The sequence below is a fragment of the Colias philodice genome, chromosome 29 (genome assembly GCF_061535455.1).
Source record: "Colias philodice isolate Cphi_HAF_F1 chromosome 29, ilColPhil1 Martin Lab GWU primary, whole genome shotgun sequence".
Classification (NCBI taxonomy): domain Eukaryota; kingdom Metazoa; phylum Arthropoda; class Insecta; order Lepidoptera; family Pieridae; genus Colias; species Colias philodice.
The window spans coordinates 4631801-4659647 of NC_143114.1; the positions used below are offsets into that span (position 1 = coordinate 4631801).

The 27847-nt window shown below is 36.0% G+C and overlaps 2 protein-coding genes and 1 long non-coding RNA gene across 7 annotated transcripts in view; 1 reads left to right on the forward strand and 2 right to left on the reverse strand.

Moving 5' to 3' along the window:
- LOC149475928 (uncharacterized) overlaps window positions 1–21144 on the reverse strand; it is a 147295-nt gene extending 126151 nt beyond the window's left edge. For 2 of the 4 annotated variants that reach the window (XR_016317998.1, XR_016317995.1), the window contains exon 1: window positions 3715–3830. This is a non-coding gene — a long non-coding RNA (uncharacterized LOC149475928). Of the gene's footprint in view, window positions 1–3714; window positions 3831–13740; window positions 13864–18238 lie in introns of those variants that run through there. The other 2 variants (XR_016317997.1, XR_016317996.1) reach the window with 2 other exon arrangements.
- Window positions 14166–15669, forward strand: LOC149475938 (uncharacterized). Its single transcript, XM_089712504.1, has 4 exons — window positions 14166–14293; window positions 14621–14785; window positions 14870–15408; window positions 15650–15669. Exons 1-4 carry the CDS (start codon window positions 14190–14192, stop codon window positions 15667–15669), a joined length of 828 nt encoding a protein of 275 aa, XP_089568630.1. The 5' UTR covers window positions 14166–14189.
- LOC149475939 (uncharacterized) lies at window positions 15393–18245 on the reverse strand. 2 transcript variants are annotated; one of them, XM_089713058.1, is made up of 3 exons: window positions 17376–17559; window positions 16772–17262; window positions 16518–16560 (listed from the first exon to the last, which is right to left on the reverse strand). In XM_089713058.1, exons 1-3 carry the CDS (start codon window positions 17557–17559, stop codon window positions 16528–16530), a joined length of 708 nt encoding a protein of 235 aa, XP_089569184.1. In that variant the 3' UTR covers window positions 16518–16527. The 2 variants fall into 2 exon arrangements, with proteins under 2 accessions (XP_089569183.1, XP_089569184.1); XM_089713057.1 differs by having other exon boundaries at window positions 15393–17262; window positions 17376–18245.
- Window positions 21145–27847: the final 6703 nt, after the last annotated feature.

The following is a 27847-nucleotide window of genomic DNA, read 5'->3' on the forward strand; positions in this document are numbered from 1 at the left end:
AAGAATCTTTTGTTTTGCTTAGGTTATTTTCTTAAAAAATATGATCAACCTTTTAAGTAGGTACACTCTTACTCAAATAATTTTCAATGATCATATAAAAGTCACCCGAAAGTAATAAAAAAAATGTGAGAAAGATTTACCTACTGCAAAATCATTATAATAAAATATAAATAATTTTAATTAAACTCTGCATAAACACTAAAACATTTTTATTTTTTACAAATATAAAAAAGTCCCTCGAAATCATATTCATTATCATTAAATAAGAAAAAAATAATAATATTTTTAGCAAAAAGTTCATAATAAAGATAATATGATATAAACTCGTGTGAATTTTTATATGATCATCGAAAATTGTTTAAGTAAGAGTGTACCTACTTAAAAGGTTAATTGTATTTTTTAAGAAAATAACCTACGCACAACAAAAGATTCTTTCATTTTTAAACAATTTTTCCAAATCTCCACTCATCATAAAAAGTGCACATTTTGCGAAGTGCACTAATTGAGAAGTGCACCAGTTGCGAAGTGTACCATTTGAGAAGTGCACCAGTTGCTAAGTTCACCATTTGAGCATGGTGTACAAGTTGAGAAGTGCACCAAATGCGTCAAACCCAAATTTTCTGAAATGTAATGCCACACCAGTTATCAGAAAAATTGAAAAAAAAAATTTAAGTCATGTATTTTTGAAGTTATGGATTTTTTTATTTAATACCAGAAAATGTACACCATGTGACAGTTTTTTCATTCCTGTTGTTACAAATATTTACTTTATGCCAATTTTTTTTCTCTTACGTCATCCCGAATAGTGCTTTATGTAACCTGTGATCCTAAACCCTGTGCCGATCACTCCAACTTGAAGGAAAATGTCATTTTATACCGTACCAAGTTTTCAAAATTAATTTTTCGCACTACTTCAACTGATCGTCCTGAAAAAAAAATGTACTACTCTAGTTTGGCAAGTAGCTTTAAAAGTTAGCGCATTTAATAAGGATTCTAACGTGGTATAACACTTACTCCATTATATCTTAGATCGGCCATAAAAAATTTTTTTGTTAAACAAAGTCTGTTCTTAACAATTTCTTTGAAATTCCAAAAAACTATTCTAGTGTACCCAAAGCGATCCTAATGACCACAGCGTGGTTTAAATAAGATGGAGAGAGACATTCCATAAAGTGTGAGCGAGACAGATAGTGACGCTTATGACATACGGACGCAAATAAGTGAACGAGACAGATAAGCATTACAGCCACTTAGTTCGAGAAACACCATAATGAGGAATATCCAGACAGATGGATAGGGCGGGCTGGTACAATCTCGTGGCCCGCCCGATTTAACCCGATTTAAATCCTCTAGATTTTTTTCCTGGGAAGCAGTAAAGGAAAAAGTCTATTCCAAGTCGATTGAAAATGTAGAAGAGCTTAGACAGAGAAAAGCGGTAGTAATTTGTAAATAATGGAAGCATTGCCCGCCTGCAGATTTCACGATCTTTTTTAAGGAGATGTCGAGCTTGTATTGCAGCTGAAGAACGGAAATTTGAACATATTTTGTAAAAAAAAAGTAATAAATTTAATCATAAAAAAGAAACTGTCTTTATTTTACTCTAGTTCACTTATTTGCGGCATTATGTCATAAGCGTCACTATCTGTCTCGCTCTACACTTTATGGAATGTCTCTCTCCATCTTATTTAAACCACGCTGTGGTCATTAGGATCGCTTTGGGTACACTAGAATAGTTTTTTGGAATTTCAAAGAAATTGTTAAGAACAGAATGAATGAATGAATGAATGAAAAATACTTTATTGTACACCAGATATGATACATTTTATAAACTTAACAATAAATTAATCAATGTACAGTAGGCGGCCTTATCGCTGGCAGCGATCTCTACCAGGCAACCCAAAAAAGTCGAGGAAAATAGTTAACTTAATCATGGTGGTGCATAATAAATAAAAGTGCATGAATCAGAATAATATTTATATACTATAACTACATAGTAAATACATACATATATACCTGTATTATAAATATTATATACTTACACAGATAATATAATGTATATAATATATAATATATATATATAAGGACACATACATATATATATACATACATATACATACATAAATATACATACATACATATAAGCATATACAATAAACAAGAGGGTTAACAATTGGCCTGCGACAGTTTACTATAATAGTTTTTAACTTTATTTTTGAAAGTAAAAATCGATTCAGCACGTCTTATTTCTTCGGGTAACGAATTCCAGAGGTTAATGACGGAGACAGTGAAGGAGGAGTGAAAGAAATTAGAACGGTGGGAAGGAATACTTAAGGTTAAAAGGTTAGAGGAACGGAGAGTTAAGGAATGTTCGTTGAGAAACTTGAAATTTTCTTTAAGATAGGAGGGGGTCTTAGGATCGAATAAGATACCGTATAATAAACAGACTTTGTTTAACAAAAAAATTTTTTATGGCCGATCTAAGATATAATGGAGTAAGTGTTATACCACGTTAGAATCCTTATTAAATGCGCTAACTTTTAAAGCTACTTGCCAAATTGCAGTAGTACATTTTTTTTCAGGACAATCAGTTGAAGTAGTGCGAAAAATTAATTTTGAAAACTTGGTACGGTATAAATGACATTTTCCTACAAGTTGGAGTGATCGGCACAGGGTTTAGGATCACAGGTTACATAAAGCACTTTTCGGGATGACGTAAGAGAAAAAAAATTGGCAAAAACTAAATATTTGTAACAACAGGAATGAAAAAACTGTCACATGGTGTACATTTTCTGGAATTAAATAAAAAATCCATAACTTCAAAAATACATGACTTAAATTTTTTTTTCAATTTTTCTGATAACTGGTGTGGCATAACCTGTCAGAAAATTTCGGCTTGACGTCGACTTCTGGGACACCCTAAGAACAAAAATTATAATATCATAAAATTTATTTACATGAAAACTTGAAATACATTATCTTTGACACTAAGTATATTTTTGTATATAAAAAATTACTGAAATACAGTACATATTGAAGTTTTAGTGGGTAAAACCGTATTGTGATTCATCTAAACCACTGAGAATTAAACCACGACGTAATTCTCGACTTAATATTATATAAATTCATCTATCGACATAAATTCATTAGAATTTTCGTTTTGATCAGAAGACACGTTAGAGTTGTCGTTGGCGTCAGCAGGTAGTGTAGAAATGTCATCGTATGGCCCAGCGGATTGTTGAGAAGTTTTATCGTTCAAGCCATCATTTTGTGGAGAATTGTCACCATATGACTCAGGATATTTTTCAGAAGTTTTATCGTTCGAGCCATCAGGTTGTAAGGAAGTTTCACTAGATGACTCAGTATATTGCTCCGAAGTTTTATTGCTCGAGTCGTCAGGTTGTAAAGAAGTTTCATTGTATGGCCCAGCGGATTTTTCAGAAGTTTCATCGTTCGAGCCATTAGGTTGTGAATAAGTTCCGTCTGATGGTCCAATAGATTGTGAATAAGTATCATCGTATTCTCCAGGAAATTGTTGGGGATAGTTATAGTTATTCGTAAAATTCGGGAACACCAACAGAAAAGTATTCATTACATGACCTATTTGATTCATGCTATGAGTTCCGGCATTATACTGCGTTCCAAAGTAATTTTGATCAGAACCAGACTCAGCATTGATCACTCCACTATGTGGAGATAATACTCCATTTTGCACACCTGGCTTCGGCATCCACTTGTTCGGCCCCATTGGGTTCGGTTTTAGCGTCGGCCATCAATGTTGCCTAGGAGAGGATAGTTGTGATCTGTTTGGCCGTCTTGGCCATGAGTAAGGCCTCAAGTGAGACCTTGAGTATCCTCTTCCAACACTTGATGTGGGCCGACTATAACTTTTCCGTGAGCTAGTAAGTTTTGCAGAAGCGACTCCACTGCAGCTATCCAAGCGACCTAGAAATAAAGGAAAAAAAAAACAAATTTAATAAGCACTCATTGTTTGTAGCAAACATATCATTCACAAAATCACATGAACTATGATACTATTTCAAACTCATCATAAAATTACTCCAGATATTGCACTAACTAGTCTATATTATGATGACTTTGTGAAATTAACTTTAAATATATTGACTAATACTCACATAAAGTCCCGATAATAGCAATTGAAACGATAAGTAAAGGGTTATTGATGAGCATGGTGACTCTCGACTCTCCCGGTCTGGACTGTGGATCGCTACTGTATGTGGAAGCTTTTATGTGATTTGTATGACGAGTCGTTATCCTGTTTCGTAAGTTCATTGTAAGTTAGCTCGAAAACGGCATGAGTGCAATTTTAAACGCCCAAGTAAAGAATAAGCGGGAAGTTGCAGGGATGGCCTTCAGGGTTAACCGTTTACCTAATTATTATTTTTTTGACGTGACAACGTCTTATAATTCGATAAAGCCGGCTGCACGCACGAAAAAACATGACTCATGCGGCGTTACCTCGCTCTGACTCATCTGAGGCGTTCCATGTAAGGCTTGAAGTGCGAGCGAGAGCGCGGAACGAGCGACAAAGAAGCACAATCGGACGTTGTCACGTTCAATTATCGTCAGTAAACCGACTTTACAGACAACCAATTTTTTTTATGATTTATATGATTTAACTAGGGTAGATAGGTTAATATGATATCTGTATACAATCAAAAATGGTAATAATATTATTTATAAAAATGCAGAGAGTGACAATAAGTAACTTAGTTTAAGTTTCTTGCTCCATTAAATAATTAAACAGTTTGGTTTTAAAGACTCAATACTGGAAGAACCAATAATATCACGGGGCAGGGTTTGCCAGAGACGAATAACAGAAATAACAAATGAATTTTCATAATAATTTGATATAGAATGCGGAATTTCAAAGTTAACATTATTTGATTTCTGATACAAGAAACTTGTAGCCAACTAGATGTCAACAGTTACAAATTCGGAACTTGACGGCAAGTTGTTGCTAAGTTGGTGGCAACTATCTGACACCAACTTTGTTAGTCTGAAACTCTGGCTATTAGGGGTATTTGCTTGATCTACTACTCTAGGTGGATAGTATGATTTATGTGAGGAACAATATTTTTTAACCAAATAGGCTATGACCAGTGCGACGAGCAGTATAATGACACTAACAGATCCGACAATTCTTCTTTGTCGATTCACTCTTGGCAGAGTGTTCGTGGTCACGTTGAGACGTCCACATCGGTGGTAGAGGCGGACACAGCTTTCCGCACGATCTCCCGCCATCTCTTCCTGTTACTAGACTGTCTGGCGCAGTCTGATACGCGAATTCCTACAGCAGATTTCACTTGGTCGGTCCAGCGCATTGGTGACCTGCCGCGCGATCTGATTCCTTCCACCTTTCCTTGTACTACTAGCCGCTCAATGGAGTTGTTATCTCGCCTAGACACGTGTCCAAAGTATTGCAGTATGCGCGACTGTACTACGGTCGATAAACGCTGTTTGATGCCGAGCTCTTGGAGTATGGACTCGTTGGTGCGAAACTCTGTCCACGATATCCCCAGCATCTTCCTCCAGCACCACATTTCTAGAGCATTTATCTTCCCTTTTTCCAACTCGCGCACTGTCCACGTTTCTGCCGCGTAAAGAAAAATGGGGAATACGAGTGTTTGTACGAGCTTGACTTTTGTGGCTTTGGTGATATTACGATTCTTCCACACTTTTCTCAACTTCTCCATCGCAGTTCTGGTTATGGCCATACGTCTTTTTACTTCATCTACGCAGCCGCCGTTGTTTGAGATCAAAGCACCAAGGTATACATAGGTCGGAACCACGTTGCAGTTCGCAATCTGTGTCACTTCGGGCGAATTGTCGTTGGCGCGGTCTACAATCATAATTTTGGTCTTAGAACGGTTTATCTTTAACCCAAACGTACGGCATACGCGCTCCATTTTGAGAAGCAATTCCTTCATACAGTCTGCGTTACTTGAAAACAAGGTAGTGTCATCTGCGTACCGCAAGTTTGCAATTTTGTATCCACCAATCACAACACCATCGTCCCAGTCCTCGAGAGTGATTCGCATTACAAGTTCGGTGTAGACGTTAAAAAGTAAAGGTGATATTATGCATCCCTGTCGGACGCCCGCACTTGGATGGAAGCTATCTGAGAGGAGGTCATCTGTCCGCACTGAAGCTGTGCCCCCTTCGTAGAGCTGCCTGAGCAGGTGCACAAGGTGTTGTGGTGTGCCCATGTCCAGTAATGTTTTCCACAACGTTGGCCATAGCACCGAGTCAAACGCTTTGGAGAAATCCACAAAGCATATATATGTAGGCTTGTTGAATTCTCGAGCTTTCTCAATGATCTGACGAACGATGAGAATTTGTTCACGGGTTCCTTTTCCTTTCACAAAACCGGCTTGTTCAGGCGCAATTTCTCTGGACAAATAAGCTTTTAGTCGTTCGTTGATGATGTGTAGCATAATTTTGCTGGCATGTGTAATTAGAGCTATAAGTCGAAAATTGCTACACTTCTTAGTGGAACCTTTTTTATGAAGAGGAGTGAAAACTGTATGAGCCCATTCAGAGGGCCATTTGCCTGTGAGCCATATCTTGTTGCAGATGATGTGGAAGATATGAACGCCCCGGTCTCCTAATGCCCTAATTGTTTCAATAGGGATCGCATCTTTTCCTGTGGATTTCCCATTCTTGAGATGTTGAATAGCTCCGATCCGACAATAGCTAGGTCAATTGACATCGACTCTGCAATGGGTTCATCTTTCTTCAAAATAGATTGTTCTGTAGGAGTTAGAGTTGATGATAATGCAGATTCCTCTGAGTAGAACTCTTCATCAGATGGCGTTGTTGATGACGGCGTTGATGACGGCGTTATTACTTCAGAACAGCTATATTCCATGGTAAATGTTACGTACAGCGGTATTTCTTCAGTGTAAATTTTTTCCGTAGTAGGTGCTAAAGATAAGATGTCGATATATCGTCGGAAAAGTCTTCTCCCGACGTTAGACTTTTAACAGGTGTTGAATTTGTCGCCGACGGCGTTGATGGCATTGTTACTTTAGAAAAGCTATTTTTCCATGGTAGATGTTACGTACAGCGATGTTTCTTCAGTGTAATAATCTTACGTAGTAGGCGCTAAAGATGTCGATATGTCGTCGGAAAAGTCTTCTCCCGACGTTAGATTTTTAGCAGGTGTTGAAGTTGTCGCCAACATTGATGTAAATTTATTAATTACTGAATACACTTTTTCGTATAATGAACTTTCGAAATCGCGAGTTTCCGTATCCGTTTCTGGCCTTGCCTCGATCCCTGAAAGAAAAATGAACAAACGATGTGAAAATTTGATTTTCATCTTGTGAATTTATGAATAAAACTATTTTAATTAGTACTTGCATACAACGCCCAACATGACAACCCATAAAAAGATCACTATTTTTTTTGATGACATCGTCGTTCTGCTGTCCAAAACTGAATGAAGCACCCGCAGTTCTGCTTTAATTTATACCTATTCTTTATCACATTTGCCATCCGGTCACTTTTACTACACAATGATATCCTCCACCCACAACATTTTGTGTTCATTAAAAAAAGGAAATTAGTCACTGTTCCTGGAACATTAAACTCAAATATCCTAAGCAATGTCCGGCTGAGTAACATCGGCTCTGGATTAATACATTCGTCCCGATTGAGTCAAATGAGAACGACCATCGCTGTAGATAACATCATGAAAATTTAGACTTTAGTCTACTGACTTTTGAAAATCAGTTACTTCAGGAACAAAATTTCTGACTTGATTATTACAAGTCATCTCTGAGCTAATAGAGCAGCATGTCACAAAATTCAATTCAGTGTAGGGATATTTAAAACGCATTTGCTTAAAAACATTTTTTTTATCAGTATAAAAGTGCATTCACTGAAAAATGTCACAATATATCTAGATGTTTCAAAGATCAACGAATTAAATTTTGCAATCAATAAATTTTTATTTTGAAGTGAAAACTTCTTTAGCGGCGTTGGGTATAAAATCTTAAACTCGCGTCAGGACACGTGACCTGATCGAAAAAGCGTAAGACGGATGGATATCAAACATGCTCAACGTTAATAATCAAGTTTTCACTTCTGCCGGCACTCCCGGAGTGCAACCCGTCTTTTTTTATTCGTTCTAAGAGAACAAAAATTCCCCCCATCATAATTTTTGGAATTTTATAGTACCTATTCACATTAAATTAGAAGAAGTATAACCCGGAAAGACTTTATCAGTTACCATGAACTTTGTCGCCTAGCGGACTTGTGACGGTGACGTAGCATTAAAAGCGATTACAGCCCCTCTATAAAGCACAACAACCAGAAGGTAGAAGTCTTGCTGTCGTAATTTCCGAGTTTAAAGAGGATGTGAGTATTCACTAATTTTAAGGTATTATACTAGAAATTTGAATAGCGCGCTGCTCGCGCGCCTTAATCTTAACCAATAAGGAATCAGGGTCCATGTTTTCGATACTAAGCGAACTTCATTCTACCATCAATTTTAGTATATAGGATTCAGGAGTAGATAAGTCAAACTGGGATTTAAACGTGAAACATTGCTAAGCTTCCTGTTAGGAAACTAAACTGATGTATTTACGTTATCAAAAGCAGTGACATTTTATTTGACGGTGATTCATAAATACAAATTTTACTGAATTTACTCTTTCTCCCCAGAAAATGCTGAAGTTATGGAAGCGTTCAAGCCCTGTTCTAAACATAGTCACATAGATTTAATAATTAACCTTTCATCGGGATTCATAGGTTAAATGAAGAAGATCACTGGGAAACAATTGATAGCAACTCTCAAAAATACGTCAATTGGATTCTAGACTGAACAGGAGGACAACAGTCAGATAGCCCTAGCAGGCATGAATGTGGTAGTTTGCTGAAAAAAGGAGGAATGGATAATGTAGAATGTGACTACAAGCTCGCGTTTTTCTGCGAAAAACTGGAATGGAAAATAAAATGTTTACAATAAAAATTTCAAATACAATCTTTCTTTTTAATTTTCTGAACCTTTCCACTCGAAAGAAAAAAAAGCATTTTTTATCTGCGTGAATCTACGCGCTATTTTTTTTACATTCACGTAGATTCATAATAAATTGATGATAATCTGCGTGCATCTCATGTACACCGCATGAGAAGGTTGATTACCATTTATTAAAACGATAGGACATGCCTGCGAAGATCAAACATTTTTTCCTGGCGATTTAAATGGGATCATTAGAAGCAAAAATTAGTCACTGTGCCAGTAATACCAAACTTGAAACTAGTAACAGTTACTGTCAATCTCTCGTTGAGTGACGGATATCCTCTCCGTCGATTCTTACGTAAACTTTGTAAGCACTTACAGCACATATATTGTGAATATCTGAAATAAGAACGATTAGCGCTGAAAATGAACTAACTAAAATTCAGACGGTACTCGGTAGCCTACTGAGCTTCAGGTAATTAGCTTCTTTAGTGACAAACTTTCCTTTTCTGAAGTAACAATGCCATCAACGCCGTCGGCGACAACTTCAACACCTGTTAAAAGTCTAACGTCGGGAGAAGACTTTTCCGACGACATATCGACATCTTTAGCGCCTACCACGGAAGATAATTACACTGAAGAAACATCGCTGTACGTAACATTTACCATGGAATATAGCTGTTCTGAAGTAATAACGCCGTCATCAACAACGCCATCTGATGAAGAGTTCTACTCAGAGGAATCTGTATTATCATCAACTCTAACTCCTACAGAACAATCTATTTTGAAGAAAGATGAACCCATTGCAGAGTCGATGTCAATTGACCTAGCTATTGTCGGATCTGTTAGTGTCATTATACTGCTCGTCGCACTGGTCATAGCCTATTTGGTTAAAAAATATTGTTCCTCACATAAATCATACTATCCACCTAGAGTAGTAGATCAAGCAAATACCCCTAATAGCCAGAGTTTCAGACTAACAAAGTTGGTGTCAGATAGTTGCCACCAACTTAGCAACAACTTGCCGTCAAGTTCCGAATTTGTAACTGTTGACATCTAGTTGGCTACAAGTTTCTTGTATCAGAAATCAAATAATGTTAACTTTGAAATTCCGCATTCTATATCAAATTATTATGAAAATTCATTTGTTATTTCTGTTATTCGTCTCTGGCTTATTTCAGCTACTTTCATAGTATTATGTCCTATGGAATTCTACTATGGGGCAGGGCAGCAGATATAGAAACTATATTTATCTTACAGAAAAGAGCCATTCGTTCTATATATAATTTACGTGATCGGGACTCACTGAGAGATCTCTTTAAGAATACTGGTATCCTTACTGTACCATCACAGTATATATTTAATAATATTTTGCATGTACACAAAAACGCCGACTTACACACAAGAGTAGGAGATAGACACTGTTATGGCACAAGGAACAGAAATATAATTGAAATGCCATTTTTCCGATTAGCTAAAGTTAAAAATTCATTTATGGGTCAAGGTATACGCTTTTACAATAGAATTGCTCATAATATTAAAGAGTTTAGTAGTTCTAAATTTAAAACTTATATAAAAAATGTACTAGTTCAGAGAGCGTACTACAGTATTCAGGAATATATGGACGATAAAAACCCATGGAGGGTTGTCGCGAAAAAACCACAGGACAGTTCTTTGGCATGTTATTATAATATATGATGTTACATATGTATTTTGTAAAATTGTAAAACTGACATGATTTAAAAGAGCAACTATGGAGTTTCTTGCCGGTTCTTCTCCGTAGATACTGCTTTCCGAATCGGTGGTAAATTTTAAAATATGTAATGACGTTTCAAAAGTGCTTCTATAAGAAGTCTAATTGAATAAATAAATGTTTGAGTTTGAGTTTGAGTTTGGCAAACCCTGCCCCGTGATATTATTGGTTCTTCCAGTATTGAGTCTTTAAAACCAAACTGTTTAATTATTTAATGGAGCAAGAAACTTAAACTAAGTTACTTATTGTCACTCTCTGCATTTTTATAAATAATATTATTACCATTTTTGATTGTATACAGATATCATATTAACCTATCTACCCTAGTTAAATCATATAAATCATAAAAAAAATAATATTTAGGTAAACGGTTAACCCTGAAGGCCATCCCTGCAACTTCCCGCTTATTCTTTACTTGGGCGTTTAAAATTGCACTCATGCCGTTTTCGAGCTAACTTACAATGAACTTACGAAACAGGATAACGACTCGTCATACAAATCACATAAAAGCTTCCACATACAGTAGCGATCCACAGTCCAGACCGGGAGAGTCGAGAGTCACCATGCTCATCAATAACCCTTTACTTATCGTTTCAATTGCTATTATCGGGACTTTATGTGAGTATTAGTCAATATATTTAAAGTTAATTTCACAAAGTCATCATATAGACTAGTTAGTGCAATATCTGGAGTAATTTTATGATGAGTTTGAAATATCATAGTTCATGTGATTTTGTGAATGATATGTTTGCTACAAACAATGAGTGCTTATAAAATTTGTTTTTTTTTTTCCTTTATTTCTAGGTCTCTTGGATAGCTGCAGTGGAGTCGCTTCTGCAAAACTTACTAGCTCACGGAGAAGTTATAGTCGGCCCACATCAAGTGTTGGAAGAGGATACTCAAGGTCTCACTTGAGGCCTTACTCATGGCCAAGACGGCCAAACAGATCGCAACTATCCTCTCCTAGGCAACATTGATGGCCGACGCTAAAACCTAGTGGTGTGCGGAATCGATTATCATTAATCGATTAATCGATTATCAAGATGATCGTTTGTAATCGATTATCATTTCGATACAATCGATTGGGAGTAAGCCATTTAAGTTATGGCAACCCTACACAACAAACCTCTGGCAATAGCTTGTCTGCTGGATCCACGTTTTAAAAAACTTGGTTTCGGTACGGACAGTAATGCAACAAATGCCCAACAACGTTGTCTTGAAGAACTAACTTATCTCAGAAACAGCACTCCAGGGATTAGTGAGCTAGTAATTACACAACTACAACAACTTGAGCAAGTAACTGCAAAACCATCGATCTGGGATCATTTTGAGCAGAAGAAATCAAATTTTATTGCAACATCTCTACATCTTTAACTGATTAGACTAGATTACGACAATACTAAGAATTGCCTCTACTTGCAAGGATAAGAGGTCAGTTGACAAATTTAAGGAGGAACAGCCTGCTGCCAAAGCATCTAGATTACATCATTTTTTTAAATGCTAACTGGTCACTGATTGGGAATTGATGTATTTGTTTGATTTTTAATATCTAGTAGTTTAATTTTAAATAAATATGTGATTTAATTCAGTTTTGCTTCATTTTTGTAATCTGGAGGTAAGACAATTTGTAACAATTTTTATTTAGAACAAAATAATCGATTTATAATCGATTATCTTGGTTCGCATAATCGATTAATCGATTAGATAAATAATCGAATCGGCACAGCACTGCTAAAACCGAACCCAATGGGGCCGAACAAGTGGATGCCGAAGCCAGGTGTGCAAAATGGAGTATTATCTCCACATAGTGGAGTGATCAATGCTGAGTCTGGTTCTGATCAAAATTACTTTGGAACGCAGTATAATGCCGGAACTCATAGCATGAATCAAATAGGTCATGTAATGAATACTTTTCTGTTGGTGTTCCCGAATTTTACGAATAACTATAACTATCCCCAACAATTTCCTGGAGAATACGATGATACTTATTCACAATCTATTGGACCATCAGACGGAACTTATTCACAACCTAATGGCTCGAACGATGAAACTTCTGAAAAATCCGCTGGGCCATACAATGAAACTTCTTTACAACCTGACGACTCGAGCAATAAAACTTCGGAGCAATATACTGAGTCATCTAGTGAAACTTCCTTACAACCTGATGGCTCGAACGATAAAACTTCTGAAAAATATCCTGAGTCATATGGTGACAATTCTCCACAAAATGATGGCTTGAACGATAAAACTTCTCAACAATCCGCTGGGCCATACGATGACATTTCTACACTACCTGCTGACGCCAACGACAACTCTAACGTGTCTTCTGATCAAAACGAAAATTCTAATGAATTTATGTCGATAGATGAATTTATATAATATTAAGTCGAGAATTACGTCGTGGTTTAATTCTCAGTGGTTTAGATGAATCACAATACGGTTTTACCCACTAAAACTTCAATATGTACTGTATTTCAGTAATTTTTTATATACAAAAATATACTTAGTGTCAAAGATAATGTATTTCAAGTTTTCATGTAAATAAATTTTATGATATTATAATTTTTGTTCTTATTATTATTGAAAAAACATTATAATTTAAAGAAGAAAACCACAAATTGTTAAGTTAGAGTACTCAGTACTTTAACACGACAAAAAAATTGGACTTGAACTTGAGATAACAGATTTTGATGAGTTTTATTATTAGATATTTTATGATTATATTAGTTTCTAGAACAAAAGTTCGTTTTATGTAATCGAAAATTGAAATTATGAAACGTCGAAAAAATACTTTTGCTAATATTGCTTTTATAGTCAATAAAGTCTTTCAGACCTCGTCCATAATCTGTTACTTTATCACCATTATACGTACTATTGCCTTAACCATTATTATTAATTGCTACCCTCCGATGAGTTTTTGATACTCAAGAGATTTTATCACTTAAGTTTAGTCTCTCAAAGATATTGCTCCGTAGAATTATATTTAGTACATTGTTCATACCCTATTTCCATTTAGTCTTTTTAAATCTCCAGAGATATGAGCTGAGTGAGAATGTAGTCTCAATCATAGTCCATTGTGCGAATGTGTGAGTGATAGCTTAGGGTTGTCTCTTAGTCCTTTTTTTCTGAAAAGAGTATAATTCTTTCACGTTAAAACAAAGACGCGCAAAAATTTAAATGCAAGTCTTATGGAGTTAATATCTTTTATTTTCATCAGGCTTACTCTCATACATCAACACGTAGCTACAAACTTCTTTTAAAAAAAGGTTAGGTATATCCTGATGAAATAAAGAACTGACATTGCAAACCAATGAGGATGGCAAGATAAAACTAATCTCAGATGGCGCTGCGTACGGTTATTCTTAATGGCGTCAGTTTGACAATCTTGAAGCGTGTAAACAAAGCAAAAAAAACACATTCTGGGGAGACTACTGTCGATTATTCGACAACATGGATGCGAAACTGTATGCTACTTGGAGCGTGCTTGAACTCAAAGCTGAGTTAAAGAGAAGAGGGGCCTCTGTAAAAGGAAGAAAAGCTGATTTAGTGGAAAGGTAGGACTCCTACAGAAAATTCTGTATGTTTGTTTTTGCATATGTCTAGGCCAACTTGGACCTTTGAAATCAATTCTCTTACAATGTTTGAACAATTAATATCATAACTGAGTAACTTATTATTCAATAGTTTGTAAATTTATTATGTTTTTCCTCATTTTTCTATGGTAGCAAAGAATACAGTTGTGTAACTAATCTTAAGTATTTAAGTTACGAATTATTGAGGCTAAAGTAATTCAGGACTATATTTATACATACTAAGGCTATGGCTTATGGCTTTTTAACTTTCAGGGCTATAGAGTGATGTTTAATAGTTTTTTTTTCCAGGTTGGAGCTGTATGACAAAAACTTTAACTTTAATACACCACAACTCTCTCCAAATCCAACGGAACCCTCTATTGTACTTCCACCACTGGAGATGTACCATGACATAAATAGTAACTCTGTGTTATCACCAATTGAAAGACAATTTATTAGATATTATTTTGAAAGGTAAATCTATAATTAATGGTTTTAATTTATTGTGATGATTGTTGCTATTTTACAATAATACTAAAGTTTTCTGTAATTTTGCAGATTCAACAAAAAAACCGATGCGTCAGAGAAATTATATGAAGCCAGATTCCTCTTATTGATAAGATCTGCATTTGTCGGTGGATACTTCTATATAAAAGGATTTGTCCAGAAGACAATGAAAAAACTTTCTTATCAAGTTGACATCAAGATAGATGACCAGGGTGGTATTGAGGAATGTCATTGTGAATGTCCTGCCGGAGCAGGTACTGAAGCACACTGCAAACATGTTGGTGTGGTATTATTTGCTATACTGCATATGCGCAAAGATAAAATAATATTAATAACAGAGTCACAAACGCAGCAACTCCAAACGTTCCACAGACCAAAAAGAATATTTACAGGAACTCCAGTTAAGGCTCAAAATCTTGTGAAACGAAGATACAGCAAAAATGTTATTTTTGAGGCATATCCTATGAATTCTATAGATAAAATAGCCTATAATAACAGAATTCGAAACCTTGTTCTGAATTTGAACTCTAACATGCCAATGAAACAACTGTATGGACCTGCTAACCCCATTGCGGTTATACAAGATCATGGTTATTTAAAAGATACTTCAGATGTGATGCTTTTGAAAAGCCTAAATTTATTAGAAATTACTGCAGATCAAATAAGAGAAATAGAAAACGAAACAAGAAATCAAAATTCTAACTGTCTTTGGTATGAATATCGTAGTTGTAGGATAACAGCCAGTGTTTTTCATACTGTTTGTAATCTAAGAGCACAATCTTTAGAATCATTTGCAAAACAGTTACTCAAACAAAAAAAAATTTCATCCAGAGCCACAGCGCATGGTCTAATAAATGAACCAAATGCACTGAAGAAATATTCAGAAACATATGGGCTGGTTCCTGTGCAGTGTGGCATGTTTATATCAAAAGATAGGCCCTACCTAAGTGCCTCACCAGATGCCTTACTTGGCGAAGATACTGTTTTAGAAATAAAATGCCCATATGTAAGCAGAAACAGGCTTATTAGTCCTGAAACTGTACCATACATTCAGACTCAAAATGGAGAACTGGTATTAAAAAAAACCTGTCCATATTATTTTCAAGTACAAGGACAAATGTATTGCAGTGGCAGAAAATTCTGCAATTTTATTATATATACTTTTAAAGACATGAAAGTAATTTATATTGAAAAAGATGAGGTATTCCTAAAAGACATGTTACTAAAATTAGATTATTTTTTCAATAATTATGTGAAGGCTGAAATCATAAATAAATATTTATATAAAGATTATTATAATAAAATAAAAATCTTATATGTCTTGGTTAATCCAATTAAGCGCTCTATACGTTGTGAGGCTATTTTCCTGTCATGTAAAAGAGCAAGACCTGGCAATTGAGCTTTCCCACGTAAGAAACTAGGTATATTTATACCAATATTTTTGGATGCAAATAGGTCCTGAACATTAAAGCCTCGGTCTGCCATTATACTATCTCCTTCATCGCACAATTTCAACAGCTTGCTTCTCTCAATCATTTGCCGATCACTAATTGAGCCACCAAAGCCCTCAGAACAATAGGATAACAATCCTCCAGGGGTAGAGCCCACTAAAAACTTTATTGTATTTTTATTTTTATAATTGCTAGAAGTAATTTGCTGTGATTTTAGGTCACTTGGTTTTGTGATGGGTATCTCTGTGCAGTCTATAATCACCCTTGTTGGCATTTTGTTTTCTTTATACTCTGCTGGCATGTAAAAATGAACAAGGTCTCTTTGAGGCCAAATGTCTATCATTGACCATAAGTCATTGACGAAGTTCACCCACGTGATGAAAATGTTTGAAACTTGTGTCTTACTGATACCAAACATTTTCGAAAGTTCAAGATCAGTACTTGCTCTTCGAAGTTTTATCAGCATCATAAGAAACTGATCTTCAGTTGAAACTCCACTTACCCCACTCCACCTGTATTTAAGATGATTTGCCATTGGCAGTAATGTTGATAGAACAAATTGAAATCTTTCATAATTTTCTAAGCCAGTGTAAAACTTTACTGACTCTTCATCGCTTAGTAAAATATCTGCTGAAAAAAGAGACAGCATTGTGGCAGTCTGAGTAGCAACTGATGATTGTTTATTTTGATTAACATTGTCACCACAATCAACAGGTGGATCAAGGGAAGAAATTTCTAACTCTCTTTGATATTCCATTATATATTGTGGATCTTGAGAAGTCGATGGCTGTGGGCCTGTAGATGTTGAAGGCTGTGGGTCACTTGAAGTAGATGGATGTTCACTTGATTGCTGTTGAAAAAGATCCTTTTGAAGGTTCCTTTTTGCATGTCTTTCGTCTCTTGCACAAGCACTGGCTGATATTTTTTTTTGGTTCCATGAAAAGAGACTCGGTACTGCGTCTTTCTTTAAAAACTTGTGTGCACAAGGCAAACCTAAAAACAAGATGAACAATTATGTTTTTTTTGACATTATGAAATGTTATTAATTTAGGTTTACAGAGGCTATCTTAAATGAAAGAACTAACGTTTATAACTTTAACACTCACCTGTAGTCACACTTAATGATTGATAGTCATTTTCATGAAAATGATCTCGACATAACCTCGTCGTTTTTTTAGGCTCAAAGTTTTTAATCCTTAAGGCAGCTATCCACTTTCTTCTTATAGTAGGATTTATTGGGAATTTATGAATGCCAACGTTTTTACACCCAATTACACAACATTTAGTCATTTTGATGATATTTGTGAAGAAATTCTATATGATGCTATACAATTTGACAGATACTTTGGAACAATCGTATACAGCGCCACTTTGACAGTTGTCTTCCCCATTGAGTGAAGTATTTCGAGTGACGTCTCGAAACAGTCTTGTTGAAATCGTCGTCATCGCAAAACTCGCAATGTACCCCGGACTTGCCATCAACAGAAGAAACATTACAGACACCTGTGCTGGCTTCTCCAAAACCGTGGCAGAGAAAAAAAAAGAGATGTATGACAGACTTTGAGTCACAATTATTGAAAATAATAGAAAAGAAAGACACTTCCACCAAAAACTCTGCGCCGTCTACGGCTCTTAAAGACGATGACTACAGTTTTTTTAATTCCCTGGCACCCATTTTAAACGATTTCGATGATTATAAAAAATTGATATTCCGAACTAGAATACTGGAGCTAGCTATGGAAATTAGAGGGCTAGCTATGAACTCGCCCAGCATCTGTATCAACCGCTATCAACGATTTACCTCATTTATTAGGGAGTGATGTGGACGAGTCTTTAGAAAACTGGCAACACCGTGATTACACTGCATTGTAATTAATTACATAATTACATTTAAAAATTGATTATATAATTTTTTTAATTAAAATTATTCTTTTATATATTTAACCTTTAAATTTAAGTACCTACTTACCTAATTGTTACAGCCAATCTCTCCCGCGAACATATGGGTTTCTTGTATAATATATCGCAACGCATTAAAGATGGCTCTAGTTTCGCATGCAACTCCTCAAATGTCCTTATGGACATCTTGAAATATTTGAAGAATTTCATTTCGTCATCCTGCAAGTCCGAAAACAAGGATACAAATTCTCCTTTAAGAAGTCTTTTCTCAACCAGTGGATGCACATTAAATCTTCTACCATGGCGTCATCTTCTTCTGTTGTTTAATAAATAGGCCGCAATCACCAAATTCAAAGTTTTATCCATGACACTGTACCACTCTCGATCACGATCCGCATCGCACTGAACGACAAATTCATCCGCGACGGACGCAAAACCTAGTCCGCGTCGCACTGAATAGGGCCTTATGGTTCCAAAAGGAACCAGTGTAAATATCCTCATTGCAAAAAACTCACGTCAGTCATGCGTGAGAAATGCAATATATCACTCTGTGATAACCGCAATAATAACTGTTTCAGGGTTTTCCATACAATTTAATTAGGTATATCTTTTTTATGTGCTTACTGCATAATTTTTCAAAAATGATAACAACCTATTTTCAATAATAAATATAGTTTAAATATTTCAATGATTTTTTAAATATTTTTCCCGTATTTTAGACCCCTCATTTCATAATATAATATTTTTTTTACAAAAATATAAAAAAATCATGCATTTAAGGGCAATTTTGTACCTTTAATGCAAAGTTATGAGAGATGTGTACAAACACGTACCCATCCTAAAGTTATGTTCATTTTTCAGTGAGAAAGAAATTAAGACAAGACGATAGCAAGACTGCCAAGAATAATGCCATAGCCAAATATTTCTCAGCTAAAAAACAGTGCTTGGATGCAAAATTAAATAATATTCATTTACAAAATGAAAATTATAAATTAAAAAAACGCCCGACTCTTGTTTGAAATTGAAAAAATTAAAATAGAATGACAGAAAAAGTAGGTAAATAGGCTAAAGGAAGTATGATATTGTACAAATTGTCACTTTCGAACAGATGGCCTCTTTAAACTTAAATCCTAACTATAACTTTTAACTTAATCCGGGCAATGGGCTGAACGTGAAACGGGATCAAAATTGATTTTTAATTTCGGGCGTAAAACTGTCATTATGGTCATTAAAACAAGAATGCTAACTGTCAAATAGAGCGTGCCGGTACCAATTGAGTGAAGTATTTCGAGTGACGTCTCGAAACAGTCTTGTTGTAATTATTGGTTTACATATGTTTTAAAAGCTCCCGGTACCAAATCAGACCTTTGCACGCCCTTCTACGCTCTGCGTTAACTTTTGTAACATCAGGGGCTTACATTCCAACATCAATGCCATCCACTACCATCTTGTGACGGAAAAGCCGGCCTTGCTCTTTTTAACCGAAACGCAGATTTCTTCCCCCTCTAATACAGCCTATCTCTGTTACCCAGGCTATAATCTGGAGAGGCCGGCCGGCAAATCGAGTATGTCAAGAAACTTCACTTATTCGATGGAGGTATTCTACCTTCCTTCCTCCACAGTTGTGGGACCCCGACGTGCATTGAACACGCAGCTTTCTGACACTAGTAGCTAAAATCAAAAGGGAACTATATTTTCTATCACCAAAATTTATATTTGTCATTAAGTTGTATCACCTAATAAATAGATCTATCACCATGAAATATTTTTGTTCTAAGATAAACAAAAATTATTTCCAGGTATGAATTATCAAATTAATGTTAATATATGTGTAAAATAAGAGATCGATAACCAATAATATTATATTGCATTATATGAATATAAACTTTGTTCTTATAATAACAGTTTTGTTACTTAAATAATAGCTCTGTGCTCAGAATGGTAGATCTGTCTCCAAATAAATCGATTATCGATCCCTGACTGCGACTCCTTTTTATTTGATATTTTGTCACCAATACAGTAGTAACATTCTATTTCGTTCAGATAATAAATTAATAGTATTCGTTACCAATTTAATACATCAATTTATAATTTTAATGAAAAAATGATCAAAGGGGCGGAGACCAATTGGCGCGACAAGCTGATTATTGAGTGGTTATTATTTTTAAGAATAAATATTGATTATTTTAACTTTAATTAAGTGTTTTATCTACTATTCTGCTAGCCATAAGCCAGCTATTTTAAACCAGCGCTGATTGTTCAGTGGTAATTATTTTAAACAATAAATATTGATTATTTTGACTTTGTTTTATTTACTGCTCTGCTAAAAAATGCAGCTTCAGGGCAAAGCACAATATGCATGTTCAATAAAGGAATTCTCAAATTGGATTCAACTTAATGAATTCCTCAAAACACAATTTAGCGAAAGGAAGCATTATTTCGTTTTGTTTTAAAGCCTTATCCTGAGAGTCTCAGAACAGAACGAAGTTGCGGTGTAAGTGAAGAATAATCACATGATTTTAGTCGGCTCTCGATAAAATAATACGTAAATTTAAAAATATGGAAAAATATCGTACAATCCAACGAAATTGATCGAAATTAAGTTCTGGAGGAATGTGTGTCGTCGACTGCGTATGTTTATTTAAAAATAGTATCCATACTCGCTTTTTCGTATATGAATAAATAACCTGCTTATATTTTTCATTACTTTTTCATTACAGTTCATTGAAATGACGAGCTACTCGAAAGAGTCACCAACAAGCTGAGGATAAAGTTCAAGATGAAAATTTGTACGATGCAGCAGAGAGAGTGATAATAGACAAGGTGTACTTCCTAAAAAAAATAAAAATTATATCGAATCATGCCCCTCAATTTGGTTGTACTCTATCTAATTTAAACATAATAGGAGAAACTAAAGTGGGTTTATATTCCAAATTGAAACTAGCGTGTAATATGTGCAGAGGTGAGTTCATACTGAATACAATATAGGCATGGGCTTAAAACAATTTCAAGGATTGTGTGTAGCCATGAATCTTCCCACAATGACGCAACAGATGTACCGGAAAAAACACACGGAAATTTGTGACCAATGGGAAAAAACAGCGCATGCCGTTATGGATGCAGAACGTGAAAATCTAACTGCGATTGAAGAAGGAACTAACTTAAAATTATAATAATTTAAATTTGTTATTTTATTCTTCAAATCGATTTCAAATGAATTTTTTGCATTGGTTTCTTTTACACCCCCTTTCCATAGCCCAGTTATATAAATTTCCATTTTTTACTACCTTGGCCGCCGACTGCTCAGAGCTGTAGGGCTGTTTCTCTATACAAAAAAAAATAGTTCATGCTACCCAAGTATGCACTGGACTATCCTCTAAGAAACTCTCCGCCTTACATAACGCCGGGAGCCTGGAATGGACCTGTGAGGACTTAACACCCTCTACAAAAATAGGATACCAAAACAATAGACAGATTTTTAGTTATGAACAGGAAGCATAGTTGGAAAAACATACTTTTGTCTTCAAGTGTCTATTTCGGGTTGTCTCCCAAAGAACTTCGGAATTTCGCATTTCAGCTTGGTATGTCTAACAAATTTAAGGTGTCTTATCTTAGAAAACGAACCAACTAGCTGGCTCAGATTGGTTTACATCATTGTTGAAGCGACAACCTTCATTGTCCATTGGAGCACTTAGATTATTAGATTGGATTTTGTCCCAAATGTGATTGCCGGTCTTATTACATGGTTCCAATAAAAACGAGGCATAATTAAGGTAGCTACGGACCACAGCATTATGCAGGATTATTGCCGCTGGATTAAGAAAATGTGAAATTGTCCGTGAATAAGTTCTAGCCAGACTTCCTCTAAGTAGAAAATAATGAAGATGCAACAAAACTGCTGTAAATGACAGTTTTTTTTTTTAATTTTTTGAAGGAAATGCGCTTCGGCTCCATGACAGCTATTAAAGAACCCAAAAAGAAGAGAAAGCTCGATGTGGTGACAGGAAAAAGTGAAAGTGCTGAAAAAATAGAAAGGCATGAAAATCAGGAACCTGAAAAACATACAAAAAAAGAACAATAAAGCAGACAGCAGAAACTACTTAAAAACTTTTATCTTTAAAAGGAAAGGGCATTGGGAAAAAATCAACACCTAATACGCCGGCCACACACTCGACGAGTGGCATGGGAAGTAACGAGGAAAGTAGGCAGAGACATAGTGTGGCCACGTTACTCGTCATGCCACTCGTCGTGCTCATAGTCCTGCTCACTGCTCCCTATGTTGCCGGTTTTTGCGCTTTGTACTTCCGCCTTCGATCGAGCCGCTCATCTGCTGTGCGCGCGCGGCGGGCATTGAAAACACGTGTATCGCAATCGGATAATTGGCGCAAATTCATCGAGTGCTGCAGCATCTCAAAGGTACGTGGTGCATTGTTTGCTTTGCTTTAGAGATTCCCTAAGGCTTTGGAATTGTTTTAAAGGCTCGAAGACTCAACCATAAAAAAAAAACTGATGAAACTACTGAGTGGATTCCGACGTCTACTGTTGTCCTTACTTTGCAAGGGCAAATATTACCTGATAGAGTTTTCTTATATAAATCTTCTTTAATTATTGTGACATACCAACTACCAACTATTCAATGCCAGAAGTGCTGCAGGTTTGGCCATATTAAATCCCAGTGCTGAGCAAAACCTCGTTGCTTCCGCTGTGCGAAGGAACATGATGGCATTGATTGTAATGTTTCTGAGTCTGCCGATGCATGTGTCAGTTGTACAGGTTCTCATTTTGCTACAGACCCAGTTTGTCCTGAACACTCAAGACGACAAAATATTAAACATATTATGTCTGAAGAAAACAAGCTAGTCAAATCCCTTCCTCTTCAATTATGTACTCTCCTCATAATCCGTCCCCTTCCCCTACCTCCTCCTCTTATAAGAAACCGTCTTCTATGTGCCTCGTCCTAGAGCTCCTCTTGGAAAAGGTGATAAAAAATGATAAGTCAACTCAAAATGATATTATTCGAGATCCCCAGTTAGAATCACAAAATGGGTGTGCCTTATCTGGCATCCATCACTACATGTTTTAATCAAGGATGTTAAGGATCCGTAGAACCGAAACTATCGTATATCCGAAATATAAAATATCCATATCCGTCATTGAGATAATATTACTACGTATGGAGGAGACACCACGAACAAAATCTGTGCGCCATTTTTTTGCTCTAACTAAGTTTTAAAAATTATTATCTAGTTAGGTACTTAACGATGAAAGTTATTCCTTTGCACTTTTCCGTATTATTTGTATTATTTGTGCAATATCGTAACACACACGAAGGCATGTTTGATGCGTTTCACTTTAAAACCATTAAAAAATACCGCTCAACATACGTCACATGACGTATGTTGAGTGGAACATAAGTGATGTAGGCGGTGTCGTCTCCATATTAATATTATCTCAATGATATCCGTAACCAAAACTGAAATATATGTTCCGGATAATTTCATGAGACAAGTTACGACAAGTTGTTTTAATCGGCTGAGTGACACGCGCCGCGCGCGTCTTTTGGATTAATTGTTTACTTCTGATGCACAAGTCATAAACAAGTCAGCAATCAAATTACGAAATTACAAATACTTAAATTGGATAAACCGAAAAATAAGTGTTGTGAAAGTTAGTATGTGAATGTGTGTGTCATGTGTATTAATTTATTAAAATTATTAATCAAACAAACGAAATTGATAAATTAGTGGCTGAGATAATTGCGTTACAAAATTTGCCATTTAATTTTGTAGAAGGTTCAAATATTAATGCAGGCAGTATTACCACGTTATAATCTAAGAGGTCGGCAGTATTTTACCAATTTACTGTGTACTGACATCTACAATAAATTCATATTTCATGGAAGCAGTAAAACAAAAGATTTCCACTAAATCATTAGCTTTTGTAGAGGACGTTAACCAAACTGATACAATCAAAACAAAAACACTGTTAACCTATAGCCAGTATGGACGCAGTCAAGTTGAATATAAAATTTTTTCAGTAGTAGTGAATAATTAGTATAAGTGAATAAGGAAATAAATTGTAACAGTGTAAATAAGTGAAATAAATGTATGTCGAAGGAATGGTGTTTCTTTGTGCACAAACCCCAATATATACAGTCCACAACAACACTAAATACTCAATCTCAATGTAAGAGATGTACATCTCTGGTGCACCGGGTGCGAGGCAGTACCAATAGCGCTCTTAAAATGATTGCAGACAGATTCGATTGTGCGTACTTGCACCATTGTGAGCAAGTACACACATCTTATATTAATAAAAATAAAATGACTAATTATAAATGGTAAAATATACAATAATGATAATATTTAAATTAATGTAAATGTAAACTGTATAAAACAATGTAAACTAACATAGTAATTAAGAAATAATATAATATAATGCTGCGACAAAACAACGTTACGGCGGCTTTGCGGTGCGGCGCCGCAACGCATCGTGTGCCCCCGCCGTTAGAGCCTCGACAAGAAAATGTATTGTTGGTTAGAACAGTTCGTAATTCAGAAGGAAATACTACTGCCGTGGAGTACATTACTACTGATTGATTTATTTGAGTTATAAACGTATTTAATTGTAAATTAAAATAAATAAATGGTTTGATAAATACATTTTTAATTAACTACCCTAACTTTTAAATTAAATTAAATTACCTTTATTTTTTGTTCGTGGATATCACGAGAAGTGCGATCTAATCCCAATTTTTTAAAGAGGATTATGTGGACCGATGAAGCAACTTTTACGAGAACAGGATATACAAATCATAGAAACGATCACCTGTGGCTCCAAGAGTACCCACATGCAGTGAGACCCAGTAGCTTTCAGCACAAGTTTTCGGTAAGTGTATGGGCTGGAATGATAGACGATATCTTAATTGCCCTCTTATTTTGCCCGCTACATTGAATGGTCCAAGATTTTTGGAATTCCTGCAACGTTGGTTAAAAACAATGCGCGATTGGTACATCAAAAATATGACGTCACAGGCAACACTGTGTAACTTTTTGCAATTTATATCATAGTAGCATTTGTTCTTAAGTGAATGTAGGCGTTTATAAAGAAAAACTATATATTTAAAACAATTTTTTCATGAAACTCTACAGAGAACAAGAAAACCTATGGAATTGTTTCGATAAAAACTATCGAAATAGAGATATGAGAAAAGAATCTTTGGAAAATATCGCAAAAGAAATGCACCTAGGTAACACCGGAGAGGTAACCAATAAAATAAAAAATTTACGGTCCACCTACAATCAAGAAGTGAGTAAAAACGAAAAAAGCAAGAAGAGTGGCGCTAGCGCAGACGATGTGTACAAACCATCCATAAAATGGTTTGATATAATATAGCCCTTATATTTCACTGCGTTTTGCCAAATTGTTCTTATTTAAGGCCGGTTGCAGAGCTTCACCGACCATCAGTGCGTACGTCAGTCGCGCTTGTCATATGTATGGAAATACGCGTGCGTATGGTCGGTCTAGCCAAAGAAAAGAAAACAACATCCAATCTGATGAGTACCTAATTCTTTATTTCACTGATAAATGTTACATTTTTAGTTATTAATCATACGACTTTGCCAGGAGACAGCACCGTCATTACAGAAGTAGTTTTTATATTTTTCTCTCAATTTTTCGGCAACTGCTTTTGATCTGTTATTTGTTCGCGATCGGGCGATACTCGGTAATGCATTTATTTCTCATCTCCACGTTCCAAGGTTGACAGTGAAATTTGTAATATCTTCATAATCTACACTACCAGGAGGAGTGTAGATGTGTGGTGAAGATTTCCGTAACCAGTTGTGCAGTACGCATGTAGTTCGAATAATTTTTATTGTGGTCTCCTCTTGCAACTGGATAGGTTTTCCCAAAACGCGAAAGCGAGATGCTAAAATACCGAATCCATTTTCTACTATGCGTCTTGCCCTAGAGAATCTGTAATTGTAAGTTTTTTCAGCTGTCGTAGTCTCATTGGGATAGCGTTCAATAAGTACGTCTTAAGAGGAAAAGCATCATCTCCCACTACAATACCGCCTTCTGGCAATAATGTGTCATTTTCCAACACTGATACAATGAGGAAGCTTGGAAAACACCACCGTCAGAATTACGCCCATATGAGCCTATGTCGTCGCTCGACGCTTTAATGTCAGCCAACACTACGTGTGGAAGCTGTTAAACTCTTCTGGTTTTCACCCTTATCGCTACCAACCCGTGCAATCACTACACGGCAACGATGGAACCACCCGAATACAGTTTTGTCAATGGTTATTGAGACATTTAAATCGTAAAATCGAACATTTTTGGGCGCTAAATAATCCACACGTAATCACAAATAATTACCATCAAGTCCGCTTTAGTGTCAATGTCTGGGCTGGCATAATTGGCAACATAATTGTTGGCCCTGTCTTTATTGAAGGACGATTATCAGGTGGTAATTATTTAGCAATGTTACGCGGTGTAATTGAGGAATTATTAGAAAATGTGCCACTAGCCTATCTTAGAAATTATTCTTATCAACACGACGGCGCTCCGCCTCATTACTCAAGTGAAGTGCGTGATTTTTTGAATACAAAATACGGCCACAGGTGGATTGGGCCCGGAGGACCTGTACCATGGCCTCCCAGGTCACCGGACTTGACGCCAATGGACTTTTATTTATGGGGTGAGGTGAAAAGACGTGTTTACGTTGAGGAGGCACAAAGTGTTGAGGACCTCAAAAATAAAATAATTAGTGCGTTCAATGACGTTAAAAGTGAAAACGAGACACGTAATTTGTTAAAAAGACCTTTTAGAAAACGTGCTAGACTGTGTATTGAGAGAAACGGACTCCATTTTGAACACATTTTAAAATACACTTGAAATTATTATGGGTTGATTAGGTAAGTTTGTTTTGAATTATTGTAAATAGCTGATTCCAATTTTTTAAATACGCCATATTAAACACTTCGCATAATTCTTTTTTATTATGACGGTCCTAAGCCCGTTAAAGTATGAAGGGAAAATTGGAATCTGCTCTCTTACGTAATTATTATTATTAACACGAGTGGTTATCACTACTTAGAAAGTTAATTGTTACTTATTGATAGTAACAATAAGTAATGTAGTGTGTGTTATTATTCGCAGTAATCGAATATTGTAAATTCAGCGATGTTTGTGGCGCGGCGAATGGCGACACTCCTGCGAGAGTCAGTCGCCTGCCACTCGCCTACCTAAGTTAACGTGTAATAAAGTAGTTCAGCATATCCAGTATTTAATTTGAAGACCCCAGCCTCTGTACACTAAACTGGTGACCCCGACGAAGAACTCTCGAAGAAAGTTTGTAGTGAAGGGAATCGGCGTAATTAGTGACATTGGCTGTGGGGTAAGTTTTGTTCGAGATCAAATTCCACGCGGCACGGCGACAGGAAGTTAGCGTGACGCAATCGAAGAGCGCGCGTGGCACGTGGCGACTACTGCGGCAGGCGGCTCATCAGCCCATCGGCTATTAACTCATCGGCTCAATCAAAGAAGAAAAATGAATAAACCAGCAGCATCAGACACGGAGATCAAGGAAGGGGCGTCAGGCGCGGCGTTGGCATTGATAAGCGAGTCCACCAAGCTACCAGAATTTTGGACAGACTTGCCAAGGTTATGCCAA

Bases quoted from the DNA above. Each gene is read 5' to 3' on its own strand.
- LOC149475938 (XM_089712504.1), top strand. From the start codon at position 14,190: ATGGATGCGAAACTGTATGCTACTTGGAGCGTGCTTGAACTCAAAGCT. The intron at 14,786-14,869 runs GTAAATCTATAA...GTAATTTTGCAG, and splicing joins ATTAGATATTATTTTGAAAG to ATTCAACAAAAAAACCGATG. The intron at 15,409-15,649 runs GTTATTTAAAAG...AATTTCATCCAG, and splicing joins TGCGGTTATACAAGATCATG to AGCCACAGCGCATGGTCTAA.
- LOC149475939 (XM_089713057.1), bottom strand. From the start codon at position 17,559: ATGACTAAATGTTGTGTAATTGGGTGTAAAAACGTTGGCATTCATAAA. The intron at 17,263-17,375 runs GTGAGTGTTAAA...TCTTGTTTTTAG, and splicing joins ATCATTAAGTGTGACTACAG to GTTTGCCTTGTGCACACAAG.